Raw genomic sequence first — 17,815 nt, forward strand, 5'->3', positions numbered from 1 at the left:
TCACACACATATAGAGACAAATTAAAAGAGAGTACCAAGCTCAATGCTTTATTACATAGCCTATATAATATCCATTACACAAATATCGAAGTCTCACAAGTGGAAATAACAAAAGATAACTTCATGGCACTTCCATAGCCACAGGGAATGGTCAACTGGTTGATCACAAGTCTAGTAGTCCACTGAAAAATCCTAATAACCATTGATATCTGTTACCCATCCGGTATTTTTATCCAAGTAAAATATAAAGACAAGCGTAAGTACATCTCGTACTCAACAAGTATATTACGGGGTTAATGAGGCTCAAAAGATAGACACGGTTTAACTGCATTAGCTTTTAATAAATCAACTTTTAGCATTTGAGTAGCATCAAGAGTAGCATAATCTCATATTAACAATACGATCATGAAAGCATGAGTAATGTATAGCAAAAACAATAATAATTATCATCATCCCAGAAATCACTATTTAGTAAGGAGCCTAGGCCGCTCTTGTCTATGAGCACGACTGATATACCAGTTTAAAGACACTCTATAGAGGTTGTACATCTTTACCCGTGAGTCGTGTTGTCCATATGCCCGGGTTTACAACTTCCAAAACACTTCCAAGGTGAGTAGGCAGGGTACACTATGAAGCATTTTGAAAGTTCGTCTAACAAGTTAGGGCCGCTAGGTTTTTGTAACCTGCAAATGTAGAGCCCCCCTTACCGATGGCACATTCCTCGTAGGCTATACACATAAGGACAGAGGCCGCACTACACCCGACCCGAAACACACCCCTCTTGCGCCTCGCAGGTAACCACTAACAAGCTAGAAAATGTCCTTTTACTGAGCTAAAGCCAGAGCCATGTAACTCTCAAGGTTGTACTGTAAGTCCTAGGGGAATCCACTTACAGATAAGTCCTTACGGAGAGGAATCTAGAGCATCACAAAAACTATGCCCTTGCCCTCTTGTGCCATGTTGCTAAAAATCATCTTTTAATTGTTTATCGCATATATCATTAGTCAAGTTATAAGATCATAATTGCTAAGTAGTGCGCTAGCATCACTCTACCCAATGCATCAATCCCATAGGTATCAAGGAACAAGGACAATTACTAGAAAATCCTTTCGGTTATCAAGGTAGACACATGCAGCATGAGATAAATAATTAATAGTGAACAGGACATCAAGGATGATCCCATGCTATACTTGCCTTGCTCAGCAAACTCTTGTTGATCCTGCTGGTCATCAAAGTACTGGTCTTGATCTCCAACAAACCGCTCACCGTCTATACTCGATCACCAAACATCAACACACAAGCATTTGGAGCAATCATGCATACACACAAAGAGCTACAATTTGAACAGTACACCAACATAGTAAAATCATGTTGAAAAGTTCATAAAACTATTCTACACGTCGCTACGATCACACATACGTAAATTGCACTAAAATCAGAGTTAAAACGGTGACATTATGATTTAAATAAGATTTTCTTTAATAGAATAATAGACTAAAACTAATCCCGAATTTCAAAAGTTGAAAATATGGTTAACAATAGTATGAACATGTAGATTACGTGATTACGAACCTAACGCAATTTGAACGGATCAAATCGTAGTTAAAATGAAGTTTTTATAAGCAAAACAAACACGGCGGAAACTCTGAAAATAATATAAAACGTATTCTGAATGTGATAGAGGGAGAACTACGCTTTCTAACTTAGATTACGCATTACGGAAAGACGCTACAGGACGACGGGCATAATTATCCAAAAGATGAGGGGCTCTTTCGACATTTTACTCGCGAAGGGGTACGGGATACTTTGGGCGGCTGGATCAAGATCGGACAGTTGCGATTAAAAGAGAGGGAGGGAGTAAGGCATCAGCCTGCCAGAACAGTGACTCCGGCGAGGCGGCTGCCATTCGCGACTCTATGAAGCTCGCCGGCGTTCATGAAACGTGGCCTACGGGCCACGGCTTGAAAAACAGAAGGTACCGGGAGAGAGAGAGGGGAAGACGGTGAACTCACCCAAGGACTTTTCGCGGACAGAGATGAGACGAAGGCGGCGAATGGATCGACGGGGCGGACAGCTACTCCCTGTGAACATCGGCGACGGTGCATGAGCAAAAGAAGACGAGAGAAAGAAAAAGGTAGGCACTCCTAGCTTATTCACCTTGCTGCGAAGCTCGGTTGCGGGCTCAGATCGTCGGAGAGGCAGCCGACTGCAAGAACCTCGGCGGCGGGATCTACAGCGCTCGGCGGCAACAGCCAAGGCTAGGGCGGCAGCTTAAAGTTGGAAAAACGGGCACAGCAGGAGCCCCAGGGTTTATATAGGGCATTGCCCACGCGGATTACACCAAATCCCCGAGAAAACAGAAGCGGCGAGGTGGATTCCATCGAGCAGAGTCCGACTTGGACACGAGGAAGGAAACGACGCCGACAAGTGGGCCCGGCGCGTCAGCGAGCAGAGAGGAAAGGGAAGGAAGAGGGCGGTGGACGTGGCTGTGCTCGGCTGGGCTGCAACGTGGGCCGCAGGGTGGAGCGCTGAAGCTAGGCCACGAGATGAGCAGGCCTCTGCCGCGGGCCAACAGGCCGAAACGAAGGGAGGGAGAGGGAGCTCTCCTTTTATTCTTTTTATTTTCCTGAAACCATTTTCTAAAACCATTTTCAATACAATTTTGAATTTAGTTTAATTTGAGTCAAAACCATACAGAACAAAAACACCAGTGCACCAGCATGAATGCATAAACTTGTATCTAGCCTTATGATTGATTTTATTTTCAACAAAAATTATTATTTACTATGTTTGAATGCTCACACTCATGCATAAGTAAATCAATTTGGCTATTTTAAAAAGATTCAGATTTTTAGGGTGTTACAAACATACCCCCTTAAGATGAATCTCGTCCTCGAGATTTCACTGATGGTGACTCAAAAAGTTGAGGATACTCTGATCTCAAATCCTCTTCTCTTTCCCATGTCGCCTCAGCTTCCGAATAACGGTTCCACTGCACCTTGCACATTCGTATAACCCGGCTTCTAGTGACCTTTTCCACTGTCTCTAGTATCTTGATTGGGTACTCTTTATATGTGAGATTCTCCTTTATACTAAGTTCTTCCAGAGGTATTTGCTCTTCACGCACACACAAGCACTTCTTGAGTTGAGACACATGGAAAACATCATGCACACCCGACAAACTTTCTGAAAGTTCCAGTTAATATGCCACTTCACCTCTTCTCTCAAGAACCTTAAACGGACCTACATAGCGTGGTGCTAACTTTCCCTTCATGCTAAACCTCGTTACGCCTTTCATTGGTGACACTTTGAGATACACATAATCTCCTTCTTGAAAGACCAATTCTCTTCTCCTAGTATCTATATCACTTTTCTAGCGAGACTGTACCACTTTTAGATTATCTCTAATCATCCGTACTTGTTCTTCAGCATCTCTAAGCACGTCTAGACCAAACACTTGGCTTTGACCTGTTTGATTCCAAAACAATGGTGTTCTACACTTTCGCCCATACAATGCTTCAAGGGCTTATTGGATACACACCATTGCAATTTTCACGATTTTGAAACACGCCACTACAATTCGCCTAATTGGGCTGGTGCCATTACAATTCTGCTAGAGTTTGAAATACGCCATTGTCTATGCTCCATGCCGTCTTGGACCCACTGTCAGGGCTACAGGAGGCCACCATATTTGCGTATGGACCTTTCTACCCTCCCGCGAAAGGATAATGTCCCGACGCCGGCTGTTATCTAAAGTGAAGCACTTGGGTTTGCCATTCTCTCATTTTGTTTAGTTTATTTATGAATCAACTTCAGTACATGCAATGCACATTTGGCGCATAGTTCCCAGAACATGCAGTGACATGTCAAGCGCACATGCTACATTCTAGAAATAAAGATGGAAACATGTAATGCACATACGGCACATAGTTCCCAGAACATGCATTTTCATCATTCTAGAAATAAAAATGGAAACATTCCATCGGTCCACATCCATAGTTCTCAAACATTGTACTTAACATCCATACAGAGGACACCATTCTAGTTGCATAGTTCCCAAACACATCAGGTCACTTACAAAGCACATGTTGGTTCGCTTGGACTAGCAAAAGCCATAGATAACACTTCAGGTCACTAAGACCAGCAAATGCACAACAAAACACATCATCTAATCCACGCCGAGCCAGCCGTTGAGGCTTCTCACCACTCTTGCTTTAGGAGCAGTTGCAGCCTTCAGAAGCTTCTTCTTTACAGGAGTCTTCTTCTTTGGCGCTTGCTTGGTTGCACTTGTCTTCTGATTTTTCTTGGGTGCTTGCTTGGTTGCACTTGTCTTCTGCTTTTTTTTGGTGTCTTGCTCGGTCCTTCATCTTCTTGCCTCACCCTATATGAGATGGCTATCATTTAGACATTCCTTGCCCATTTACATTCACAAGCAAATCAGGAATAAGAAATGTACCTTTTAAGTGATGCAAGCGTAGCTGCCTCACCAACACCATCATCATCTTCTGTTGGTTCAGCAAGTTTGCAGGTCTTCTCAAAGTGCCCATAGCCTTTGCACCTTTTGCATCTCACTTTCTTTTTGTTTGCCCTTTCTTCCATACTCCCTCTGATCCTGACCACTCTAGGTCTGCCTGCTGCCCTCTTCTGCAGTGGTGGGTGCAGTTTATATCCTAGCTCCACCTCAGGCCAGTCAGCCCTATCAGGCATGGGTGGAACTATATCTTCATATGCTGCTTTGAACCTGGCCACAGAGTAGTATTCATGCACAAAATCCTTGATTTCCAAGCCTCTGTTGGACAAGATCCAAGCTTGTAACACCCGGTTTCAAGGACAAAACCTGATGCACACCATATGTGAGTCTTTAGAAACAAATCTCACATATAGCTATAAATGAAGGGGCAGTATCAATTCATAATGCTTAATATATAGCGAACTTAGCAAAAGAGATAACCTTAGAAAGCAATCAACGGATAGACAACTCTGATCTCCGGGTGCAGACTTCACTCCACTGGATCCAACTGACTGGTTGATCACAAGCCTAAAACTTCTCCTGAAGTGTGGGGGTTATAGCAAGAGTGAGTCTATGTTGAACTCCGCAAATATAGCAACAAGGTAGTGTAATCCATAACCACATGATCAAGTGTAATTGAATAATGAATTGCACATAAACAATTTAAATGAACATACAACAATTCCCTCAGTTTTCCGGGCCGCCCGTATCCGTGGGCACGGCTAGTATACCAGTTTGTTAACTCTGCGCAGAGGTGTACACTTTCACTGTGAGTCATGTTTCCCAAATGAGTGGGTGGATCAATCCCAAAACACCGAGAACCATATAAAGCCACCCAAGAGCTCGTCTAACCGGCCAGGGCCGCAGGGTCATCAGATATAGGAACCCCCCTTCCAAAAATAAAGTAAAAGGCCGCTTCCAAAGCTAGGCTCAATAGGACAGAGGCTGTCCTATACCCAACTCGCAGACCTCTAACCAGCTAGAAAAGGGTTTCTTAAGCAACTAGAGCCAGAGCCATATAGCCCTCACAGCTGTACTGTAAGTCCCAGCTTTTGCCAAAGAATAACATTCATCATTTATGTTTATATCACATTTCATTAAACAAGCTCAAAATCATGATCACAGAAAGAAAACCCAAGCTATACTTGCCTTTAACTTGCTTTACACCCAAAGCATCTTGCTTCAAGAAGGCCCACTCTATCTTCCACTCAGCAACTTCTGGTCTCCAGCGCTCACAGATGATTCTCATTCTACTCGAAGCAAGCACCACGCATTGGCAAACATACGAGCAACAAATGAAAGCAACTAAGAACAACACACCACACGAGAGAAAACAACGTACTAAAAGAAAGCTAGGTGCTACAGTCACAAGATCACAAGAAAACACCTAAAACGAAACTACCGCTAAAAAGAAACAGATACTGGAAGATTATTTATATTATTGTATAAAAGAAAAGAAAAGCTTATGTGCTTGATTTATTTTAATTAAGCAAAGCCATGTGAAGAATATTAATTTAGTTTTAACAAAGCATATTTTAATTCAAAAGCCAAGTTGAACCTAGTCATGTTTTATTTATAAAATATGTCACATATTATTAAAATCATTTCGACTTTGCTTTGCAAAAGAAATAAACATGTGAGAGCATTTATATATGAATTTAATATACGTGTTTAAAATAAGGAAATTTATACTTTAGAAGCATATTAATATTTGTATATACATCACTGATGAGTTATAAAACCTACGTTGCTTTTAAATTAGAAAGGTAGTTGTATGCATATTAACCAAATTAATATTTAAATTATAAACTTCAGAGTATGTGATATGATAAACGTGATTGCTAACGTGTGAATTACAGTCACATACTGGAGCGAAAAGAATAGACTAAACTAAATTCAGAGACGCATAATTAAACGGGAGGACAGGACTGCAGAGATTTATGTGAAAGCAACATGGAAGATGGAGTGATCAGTGAATAAACACTCAGAGAGAGAGAGAGAGAGAGAAAGACCTGTACGTAAATCCTTGGAGAACATGCATGCAGCTTGCACGATCGTAAAAGACAGCAACTTGAATTCTTAGGACGGCTTCTGCTCCAGTGGCAAGGGAACTTGCACAGCTTCAATAACAAGGAAGGATGACATAAAGCAGCTGAATGGTGATAGGCAATGGGCAACTGCATGGACGGGTGCACATCACAGATAGAAAACTAACCGGATTAACTAACAGATACAGTAGATCGACAAGAGCACCATCGTGCAGATGTTTCTTACCAAAGCATGGCAACGATGAACTCGGAACGGGACGGCCGGGGCGTTGATGATCTCAGAACGAGTCGGACACCAGGCCGGCTTTGCATACAAGACGAACGTAGATGACAGCCTTGAATGTTGCATCGTTAGGGAAGGCGCACGCAACAATTCTGGTGGTGGCATCGATTGATGAACTTGGGCGGCCGTGTTTTGACGAGAGCTAGGGCATGGGATGCCTTCATCATGCCGTAATGAAAACAACCAAGGACGGCGTCTCAGAAATTTGAGATGCTGATGATTCCCTCCAATGGCATCGGAGGTGTGGTGCCATGGCTCTGCCCGGAATCAGACGAGACGGTGCTATCGCCATCTGCTAGGGCACGGGCGGCGATAGTTTGTTCGTGCAGAAAGAAAAGAACCAGGGCAATAGCTCGTTATTTATAGATGGGGACTTGGAGACACGTACGGCATGATAAACCTGCTATCCTAGATGTCGTCCGTGTGGCATACAAAGATTACAGGACCTTCCTGTGCTAGCAACGTTGGTCTGGTTTATTAACTTCATGGAATGGATTGTCGTCAGGTCCAAAACATTGGCCCAAGGAACAAAATAAATAAATAAAAAGAAAAGACAGATAAGTGTCAACAAGGTAGAGAATGGTACAAACCTTGATTGATTAGTAAGAAAGAGACGGACTAGGATGAGAATTAATTATTTTTGGAATTTATTTCTGTATAAAAATAATTCCAGGAAATTCCTGAAATCATATTTAAGCCATGAAAAACAACAAAAATTAGAGAAAATTCTGGGAAAATTACTAGAGGTAGGTATGAACATGATAGATCAAAAGGAAGAGCTTGTATCTCATAAGAGAATGTAGAGATGATCGAGGAAAAAGATTAAGCTGAAGGAGAAGTAATTTTAATTGCAGAAAAGGTTAGAAACTTTTCCGAAGACAAAGAAACGTCGTCCTATCGTAATTTTGAAACCATCAGCACTCATCAACACCAAAACAAGCAACAAGCAAATATCACATCAACAAACAAGCCCATCATATTAGTTCAGATAAATTTAAAGATTCATATTTTTCCTATAATTAATTGATGCTATTTTAAACTAAACTTGAAAAAAATTTATCCAAATATCAAAACATTTATTTTAATTAGTGTTTTCTATGCACATCCCAAAATTAAAAATTTTGGGGTGTGACAAAGTGCATGTCTACAAGGTTTTCCTGTGACCTGCCATTGCCTACAGCCGCAACAATGATTGACTAGGTCCACTGTATGCCTTTTGGTGTTGTTCCAATCATCAAGCAAGGTCACCTTAGCAAAATCCTCATCACTTACTGCAACTTTGACGACCTTCAAGTGTTTGCTAATTAGGTTCAGTTCCTTGATGACACTAGGCAAAATGCCTTCTCCCAATTCTCTACCAACCTTTCTCCTAAGATACCTCTTCTCCATTATCATCTCCCTGAGCCCATCAACTAACTCATGTATGAGCAGCCCTTTCATGTCCCTCACCTGACTGTTGAAGCTCTCTGACACATTGTTTGTCAGATAATCACATTTGCTATCCTCGGAGAAACCAGCCCTGTACCAGATTCGGTTGTGGTGATCTTGCAAGTACTTGATTGCATCAGGAGCAAATTCATATATCTTCTTCAAGTGCCACTTGAACAGCCCTTCAGTGTAGCTTCTAGCAGCTGGATAGAGATGAGTTGTGAAAACATCACCTTTGTAATGCTTCATGAAGTTGGAATATAAATGCCTCATGCACTCCCTGTACTCAGCCTCAGGAAACACTGCACCAACTGCTTTCTCCAAGCCCTTACATGCATCAGTACAAATCACTAGTCCTTTTGGGCTCCCAACATCCCTTCTCAAATGATGCATAAACCACTTCCAGTTGTCCTCATTTTCACAATAAAAAATAGCATAAGCAATGTAGTATAACCAGTTATGTCCATCAACCCCTGTAGCAGATGCTAACTGTCCTGTGTATTTACCATTTAGACTTGATGCATCTACACCAATGAATGGCCTACAACCAGTTATAAACCCATCCACACATGGTTTGAGAGCTACAAATATCCTCTTAAACCTCATTTTCTTGCCTACTTTCTCCACATCTATCTCTACAATGCTACCTGGACATGTTATATCCATCTGAGCTTTCCAATTAAATAGCAATTTGAATGACTCTTCATATTTACCATGAATATGTTGCAGTGCTAGTTGCACACCTGAATAAAGCTTGCTATACTTGAGCTTTATCCCATAATCTCCCTCAACCTTCTCCTTGGCTGCCTTCGGACGCTTGCTTGGATTCTTCTTCAACCATTCTTTCAGTCTATCTGACACCCATTCTTGAGAAGGCATTTTGTTTACAACAAGCTTCGTGGTTGGACAATCGTGTTCAAAAGGTAGGGTCTTAATCTGAACAAAAGACAAGCATGAATAAGTAGTATGCACAACCAAACTGAATTTAATTAAAAAAACAAACTGAATTTAATAACAAGGATACAGAATTGTTTATACATGTATAGTTTTCTGATCATGAATCCTTGAAGCATGAATACGCCAAGGACAGCCAGGGTGCTTACACCTTGCAATATACCTGGTAGGGTCAGTCTTGATGCCAGGAGCAAGCTCAAAACCTTTCTTCACTGCATAGTGCCTCACTGCTTTCCTGAAGGTGATGATGTCAGGAAATAAGGCACCCTTCTCTATTCTTGGGTTCTCAGGATCATGTAAGACCCTTATCTCATCAGGATCTGCATCAGTAACCTCTGCCTCAGCAGGAACAATTTGATTGGCAGCATTAGTAGGCATAGATGAATATGTTTGTGCATTCAAAGATGGCTGTGCAGGTGGAATTGTAATGTACATATGCTCATCATCGACGCCAACATACTCTTCTTCATTATCAAAGATGTCATGCTCTTCTTCGGCAACACATTGGGATTTGTTAGGCATTGTTGGATTAGGTTGTGGTTCTGGATCAGTAGGTTCTGGTGGTTCCGGATCAGTAGGTTCTGGTGGTTCTGGATCAGTAGGTTCTAGTGGTTCTGGACCAGGCTGCATTCCTAGATCAGGAAGGATAAGGTCTAGTTGTAGTTCAGTATAAGTAAAAGGCTTTAGTGATGGATTTATGTCATCTGGAAGTGCACACAGGGGCTGTTCCCACGAAAACATCCTAGGACAAAACAAAGGATAACAAAATAGTCATGGCTGAATTGGAACACTAAAAATAAGGAACGCAAGAACACTATCTTAGATACTAGCGAGAAAAGTAACATTTGTCCAAAGGAAACTAAAAAAACAGCACCATTTTTTATCATTTTTTAATTCATAAAACTCAAAAGTAAACCATGTACCCCGGCAGTGCTCTTCCAAACATCAGCTTATAAGAGAATCAACTTCAGATTTCGGAATCACTGTTTTTTTTAACCTGGAATCACTGAATTGACGCAAAGGGAAAGGGAGAATCGCTGCCAAAGCCTGAAGACCATCCTTCGCGTAAAAAATATAGAAGCCAAGCAGCCCTAATTGGTAGATCCGCTCCTACTTCCCAATCCTCTAACCCATTAGGCTACTGGACCGCAACCAGCAGCCCCTATTCGATAGACGCGGAATCGACCAGCCCGCCCGTGCCTGCACCCGCGCTGCCGCTCGCGTCACCGGCACGCTCCCCGCCCGCACGGCCGCTCCCATCGCCGGCGCGCGCCCTGCCTCCCTGCTCCCCACCGCGTTTGGCCGCCGCTCGCTCGCACGGACGTGGAATCACGCTGTGCCGTCCCTCGCCGCCAGCCTACCCGCCCGTGCTTCCACCCGCGTCACCATCCTCAGCTAGTATGGGTGCTACTTCGAAACAGCGTACCTGGTGTCGTCCGTGGCTGAACAATCGGTGACCTCAGGCGCCGCCGCCGTTGTCGCAACGTGCACCATCGCCGCATTACTGGTCCGCTGCCACAGCCCACTCGACCTTCATGGATTGTGGATCCCCAGTCCTCCTCCGCCGGAGACCAGGTCCGCTGCCGCTGCCGCCGCCAACCGCCTCGCAGTCGCTCTCGAGTTCTAGGGTTAGGGATTGGGTTGGGGAAGGGAGTGAGGAATGTGGAGTCGGGGACGGTGAACAGAAAGACGCATCGCGCGTCGGCGGTCGCGGCTTATCCTTTTGCGTGGCATGAAGGGCAAAAGTGGCAATACGAAAATACAACAGCTCATGAAAATTGTAATGGCAAAAGTGGCAAAAGTCAGCTGTAGATAGTGGCGTATTTCAAACTCTTGCGAAATTGTAATGGCACCAGCCTAATTAGACGAATTGTAGTGGCGTGATTCAAAATCGTGAAAATTGCAATGGTGTGTATCCAATAAGCCCATGCTTCAAATGGTGTCATCTTGAGACTTTTCTAATGACTATTGTTGTATGAAAATTCAGCATACGGCAAACTCTTATCCCAACTTATACCATATTGCAATGCACAGGCTCTCAACATGTCTTCCAATATTTGATTGGTCCTCTTGGTTTGTCCGTCAGTCCATGGATGATAAGCTGAGCTAAAATTCAGCTTAGTTCCCAAAGACCCATGCACTTTCTGCCAAAAGTGAGATGTAAATTAGGTACCTCTGTCAGACACAATTTTCTTAGGAACTCCATGCAAGCATACTATCCTCTCTATATACAATTCAGCCAACTTTGCACTTGTATGCGTAGTCTTGACTGGCAAAAAGAGAGCAACTTTAGTGAGCCGATCCACTATCACCCATATAGAATCATAACCTCTCTGTGTGTGAGGCAAACCAACAATAAAATCCATCCCAACTTCTTCCCACTTCCACTCGGGTATCTTCATCGGTTGTAGCAAACCTGCAGGACATTGATGCTTAGCTTTCACCCTTTTATAAGTGTCACATAAAGCCACATACTCTACCACATCTCTCTTTAATTCATACCACCAATACTTCTCTTTAAGATCAAATACATCTTAGTACTCCTGGGATGTATGGAATAAGCTAACTCATGAGCTTCTCTTAAAATTGCATCTCTAACCGCCTTGATCCCAGGCACACATAGCCTTTTACCAAACTATAAGGTACCATCGTCGTCCATCCGGAAACCTGGTGCTTTGCCAATCACTATATTTCCTGCTATCTCCTTTAATTTCTCAACTTTTAGCTAGCCTTTGCATATCTCCTTCTCTAAGGTAGGTTCTAACACTAACTCCACTGCATTAGTGACAAAACCCAAATTGAGACGCTCAAATTCAGCACACAACTCACTTGACATAGACGTCACCTATACCTCATTAGCATAGCTCTTCCTACTAAGTGCATCGGCAACAACATTTGCCTTTCCAGGATGATAATGCACTTCCAAGTCATAATCCTTGATCAATTCCAACCATCGACGCTGTCTCAAGTTTAGATCCGTCTGAGTGAAAATGTACTTAAAGCTCTTATGATCAGTGTAGATGTCGCTCTTATGCCCAATAAGGTAGTGCCTCAATATCTTCAAAGCATGAACCACAGCTGCTAGTTCCAAATCATGTGTAGGATAATTCAGCTAGTGCTTCCTCAGCTACCTTGATGCATAAGCCACTACTCTACCTTCTTGCATAAGAACACAACCAAGACCTTGGCGAGACGCATCACAATAAATAGAGAACCTCTTGCTCAAATCTGGCAAAATCAACACTGGAGCGGTAGTCAACCTCCTTTAACTCATCAAAGCTGGCTTGGCACTTGTCGGACCACACAAACTTGGCATTCTTCTAAAAAAGAACAGTCGTGGGATTTGCAAGCTTTGAGAATCCTTCAATAAACCTCCAATAATATCCAGCTGATCCAAGAAAACTATGAATCTCACTAACATCCGTAGGCGGCTTCCAATTCAACACATCTCTCACCTTGCTTGGATCTACTGCTATTCCTCCATTAGAGACAACATGACCCAAGAAAGAGACTTCCATCAACCAAAACTCACACTTGCTCCTCTTAGCATACAACTTATGCTCTCTGAGTTTCTGTAAGACCAACCTTAGATGTCCAGCATACTCTTCTTTATTCTTGGAATAAAACAATATATCATCGATGAACACCACAATGAACTTGTCAAGATACTCCATAGACACCTTATTCATCATATACATAAAGTATGCAGGTGCATTAGTCAACCCAAACAACATCATTGTATACTCATACAACCCATACCTTGTAGTAAATGTTGTCTTGGGTATGTCAGTTGCATGAATCTTCAATTGATGATAGCCAGAACAAAGATCAATCTTAGAAAACACACAAGCACCTCTCAACTGATCAAACAAGTCATCAATTCTAGGCAATGGATACTTGTTCTTGATAGTAACCTCATTAAGAGATCGATAATCTACACACATCCTCTGACCACCATCCTTCTTATCAAGAAAAAATGATGCTCCCTAAGGTGAAGAACTAGGATGAATAAAACCTTTCTCCTATAATTCCTTTAGTTGTTTCTTAAGTTCCTCTAATTCATTTACCCCCATTCTATATGGACGCTTAGCTATAGGTGCAGTTCCAGGTAAAAGCTCAATAATAAACTCAATGTCACAATCAGGTGGCATACCTAGCAAGTCATCGGGGAACACATCCGAAAACTCATCCACAACTGGACCTTCTTGCAGGGCACCTTCACTAAGCTGATTCAAGGTAGCAGTCTACCATTCTTGCACCACAACTTCAACTTTGATCTCGTCTCCCTTTGATGTTGTCAATACTACAACCTTCTCAAAGCACTGAATAACAGCCTGGTGTTGCTTCATCCAATCCATTCCCAAGATGAGATCAATACTAGTAGTTCTCAACACTATTGGACCCACTTTAAATTCTACCCCCTTAAAAGGACTTTAGTTGCAGGACATAGACGGGTGGCTTGCATTCCTCCTCCAGGGGAAGAAACCATGATAGGATTCTTGAGAAGACAGAGGGGTAGGCTATGCACTCTAGTGAATATGGAGGAAATAAAAGAATGTGAAGCACCAGAATAAAAAAGATCAGTAGCAGGAGCTGAGTTGACATTGAATGTACCAAGCATAACCTTTGGCGCCTCCTGTGCAGTCTCAGTGGACACATGATTCACTCTTCCATAGTGTGGTGGCTTCTGAGGGGTTCCCTTCTGGTTGCTATTCTGACCCAGAGGTGCCTGCTGGTTCTGCTTCTTAGGGCAGTTATAAGACATATGACATTCTTTTCCACAATGGAAGCATTTATTGGGGTGTTAGGAGCACTAGTCTTCATCGGAGTAGCATTGGGGTTTCCTTAGCGTGGTGTCTGCTGACCAACCTATTGCTAGTTCTGCTGGCGCTGCTGGAACTAGTTGCGCTGTGGGTATGGACCACGATTCCACTAATTAAATGGTCCCTGGTACCTCTGCTAAAAGCCTTGCTATGGGTTGACTCGCTGGCGATTGTTGCTCCCAGAAGCCTATCCCTGGAGCCTCCACTTCTTGACTTCCATCTCTTTGTGCTTATTGTCAATCACAATAGTGTGATTCACCAGTGCTTGGAAGTTGGCATAAGTGTTGGACATCAACTTCAACTGGAGACCATCATATAGACCTTGAAGAAAATGACGCTGCTTATCAGCATCATTTGTCACCTCATTGGAAACGTAGCGTGACAGTTGAGCAAACTTATCACGGTATTCAGCTACCGACATGGACCACTGCTTCAAAGCTCTGAATTCTTCTTGCTTCAGCTCCACCAATCCATCAGGATTTTTGTAGGATTTAAAATTGTTTGTGAATTCCTTCCATGTGACAGCAGGGGCATTGTTGGGATGACCATATAGGTATGACTCCCACCAATCTTGAGCTACTCCCTGCATTTGTCCTGATGCATATAGGACCTTCTCTATGTCATTGCATTGAGCTATGTTCATTTGCTTCTCTATTTCCCTCAGCCAATCATCCGCCTGTAGTGGATCTGTAGCATGGTTGGACACAGTAGGGTGTCCCTTCATAAATTCCCCATGCTTGTCCCTGACGTGCACGGGGGTGGTACTCTAGTAGGCTGGTTCTAAAAATGTTGCATCATGGTTTGCATAAGCTGCGCCTGAATCCCCATAAGTTGTTCCACAGTCATTGGTGGTGGTTGTGGATTAGGAGCAACACCCCTACCATGGCCCCTGTTACCTCTTCCACGAGTGGCCATCTGTCATCCAATACAAACACTCAAAGTTTAGAGATATCCAACTTACGGATCACTTATAAAGATAAAGAATGAAATCTAAGAATTTTCTGAACGAGTTCCAACAATAGCAGTTCAGTAAAACAGTCATATCTTGAGTTCCTGGTGTCAAAAAGAGACGTTCTGGACATTGCTGGAAAGCTTATGAAATTGTATACAACTTTTATTCATTTTACCGAACTCTGACATTAAGGTGGTAAAAAACAGAGCACAACAGAAACTGTCCAGAATTCTAGACAGCGCAGAAACTTCAACTTGCAACAGTTATATCTCTCAAACCAAAATTGATAAAAAGGTGATTCACCAGCATTTGAAAGGTACAGAAGTCTAGTTGTTCCCAGAAAAAAATCATAACCATTGGACGAACAGATTTTGATATATTCCACAAAGATTGCAGGCTGCTACAGAAAACAGCACGCAGAAAGATACGATAGAGCGATCCAACTATATAATTCATTATCCTTAGACCTTAACCTTTAACTAAGGGATTTTGTGGACATTCCCACAACCTCCCAGCAGTCATTACAAAGATCCAAATCACACAATAATTCAAAAGCACAAACCAACTAAGCATTTAAAGTTTCACACCGCACACAATTTGACTCGACTCAACATGACTTGCGATACTAGCGTCTTTATTACATAAAAGGGGACTCCTAAACTCCCATGGTCTTGGATAGCATCTTGATTCTTCACTTCTTACTGGATTCTGGGATCTTATCAAAAACTTTGGGCCTTCCAAGTTCCTTTGCAAGATTATCACAACAAGTGCGAGTGCGCTTGAGGACCTTATGCTTCTTCTTCAATTCCTCTAAGAGAGTTCCCACTTGTTGGCGCAACACATCCGAATCATTCACAATGAGAGGATTCAGGACATGGCCTTTGTACTCCTGGTAAGCTTGTTGAGCCACATCTGCCAGAGCATATCCGAGGGTATTACACCTTGTGACTGAGACGAAGACAACATCGACTTCACCTTCTTCCGTGAGCGGGTTAGAGAAAGCGACTGATAGGTCTACCCCCCATTCAAAACCCACCAGAGGGTGCACATGCTTAGTGCAATGGTAGTATGTCTTGATCTGACTTGTGGGGTAGTTGCGGTGCAATTGTTTCATGAGCAGGTCGTGATAGTAGTTGTCCCCCACATGCCTAAGACTAGTCCTACGCTTCCAACCAACACGAGGTGGCACAAATGCCTCCTTCTAAATAGCTTGGGGCGGCACATCTTGTGGTGACATGGCCGGGGGTGTAACAACAGCAAGCGGAACCGGTTGAGATGACGCATTGGATCCTTGCACCGAATGATCATCTTCTTCAGTCTCCTCTGAAACTTCCACCAGCTCCTCTGAAACTTCCTCATCGACATGCACCGCCTCGTTGCGCACCTCCTAGACATGCACTACTCTGGCTTTATCTGCAAGCATGATGGTAATCTCATCGCGTGGTGCAAGTTGCCTGTGTGGAAAAGCTCCTCCAACGCTCATGCGGGCAGTCATACGAACCATCTACAGACCAAATTAGAGTAGAGGTAATTAGTTTACAATAGAATAAGATTATGAGAAGCATAATTTTTTGCAAATAACAAGACTAAGACAGAAGCGTGAACTAGATGAAGTAAAGAGCATCCTAAGATGACCAGTTCTATCTAGGCTTGCATCCTACAGTCAACATGGCTCCGGTACCAATTTTAAAGGCAAAATTGGACTTAAGCCATATGTGTGCCTAGGAAACAATCACACACATATAGAGACAAATTAAAAGAGAGTACTGTCGATAGAATATTGTCGATAGTCCTCCGAGGGGTATCCCACGAAGGTAGATTGATCGGCAGAGGAGCGTGAGATCAAGAATAAGAAGGCAACAGAGACACACGAGTTAGACATGTTTAGGCCATCAGTATGACGTAATACCCTACTCCTGTGGTCTATTGGTTTGTATTAGCTATCGTATGATATTGCGTGAGTTTGGAGGGGGTCCCTGCCTGCCTTATATAGTCTGGGGAGCAAAGTTACAAGTCGGTTAGATCTGAGAGATAACTGGAAAGTAATAACTGATTATATGAATCTTGGGATCATACATATCCTAATAGATCTTGTAGTATCTTTAGGATATCTTCCAGATGTCTTGCGGAAGGCACCGACCGAAGTCATGCCCCGCAAGGCTTCGTCTTGTGGGATGGGCCACCCCTGAGGGCGCAACCCATGTGGTCTGCCATGGGTATCCAGGGTCATACCCCCCATAGCTAGTCCCCAAGCGCCTTATACCCATAGTGCAACGCCATCTTGAGCTTGTCCGGGTAGGTGTGAACGAAGCCAAGCAGTCGAACTCATGGTCCGACCACCATGATGAGTTGCCGAATAGCATGTACTGTCATTGAGCAGCTCAAACCTTAGCCGAGCAGCATAACCCAAGCACGGCTTGCCATAAGGGTGTAAGGAGCTCAAGTTCAGAACCGAAAATTTCTTCGTAGTGGAACAAGTGTGCCCACTTAGAGTCCGACCATGAGAAAAGGAGATAGTCTTCTTCAACTTCAAGAGGCATGGAGTCTTCCAAAATAAAGCAAGCACATTCACCGCAAGGTGAAGTGTGCCCACTTAGTCCCCGAGCCTGATAGTAGATGACATAGTCATGTGGTGCCAGGGTCCAAAGTAGAAGAATAGTAAAAGACCAGGCGAGCAGGCAGCTAGTCCTCGAGCGAAGCCCTGAAATGAGAGAGAGCACATTCACCGCAAGGTGAAGTGTGCCCACTTAGTCCCCGAGCCTAACAGTAGGTGATGCAGTCACATGGTGCTAGGGTCAGAAACATAAAAATAATAAA

The 17,815-nt window shown here is 43.1% G+C and overlaps 1 protein-coding gene and 1 pseudogene across 1 annotated transcript; both read right to left on the reverse strand.

Annotated features, from left to right (window-relative positions):
* Nucleotides 1–4,168: 4,168 nt before the first annotated feature.
* LOC136506804 (uncharacterized) lies at nt 4,169–9,148 on the reverse strand (annotated as a pseudogene).
* Nucleotides 9,149–14,233: 5,085 nt separating this feature from the next.
* Nucleotides 14,234–14,770, reverse strand: LOC136506933 (uncharacterized). The gene has a single exon (XM_066501815.1). The coding sequence runs from the start codon at nt 14,768–14,770 to the stop codon at nt 14,234–14,236; it is 537 nt and encodes a 178-aa protein (XP_066357912.1).
* Between the last annotated feature and the right edge of the window lie 3,045 nt (nt 14,771–17,815).

The sequence above is a fragment of the Miscanthus floridulus genome, chromosome 15 (genome assembly GCF_019320115.1).
Source record: "Miscanthus floridulus cultivar M001 chromosome 15, ASM1932011v1, whole genome shotgun sequence".
Classification (NCBI taxonomy): Eukaryota; Viridiplantae; Streptophyta; class Magnoliopsida; order Poales; family Poaceae; genus Miscanthus; species Miscanthus floridulus.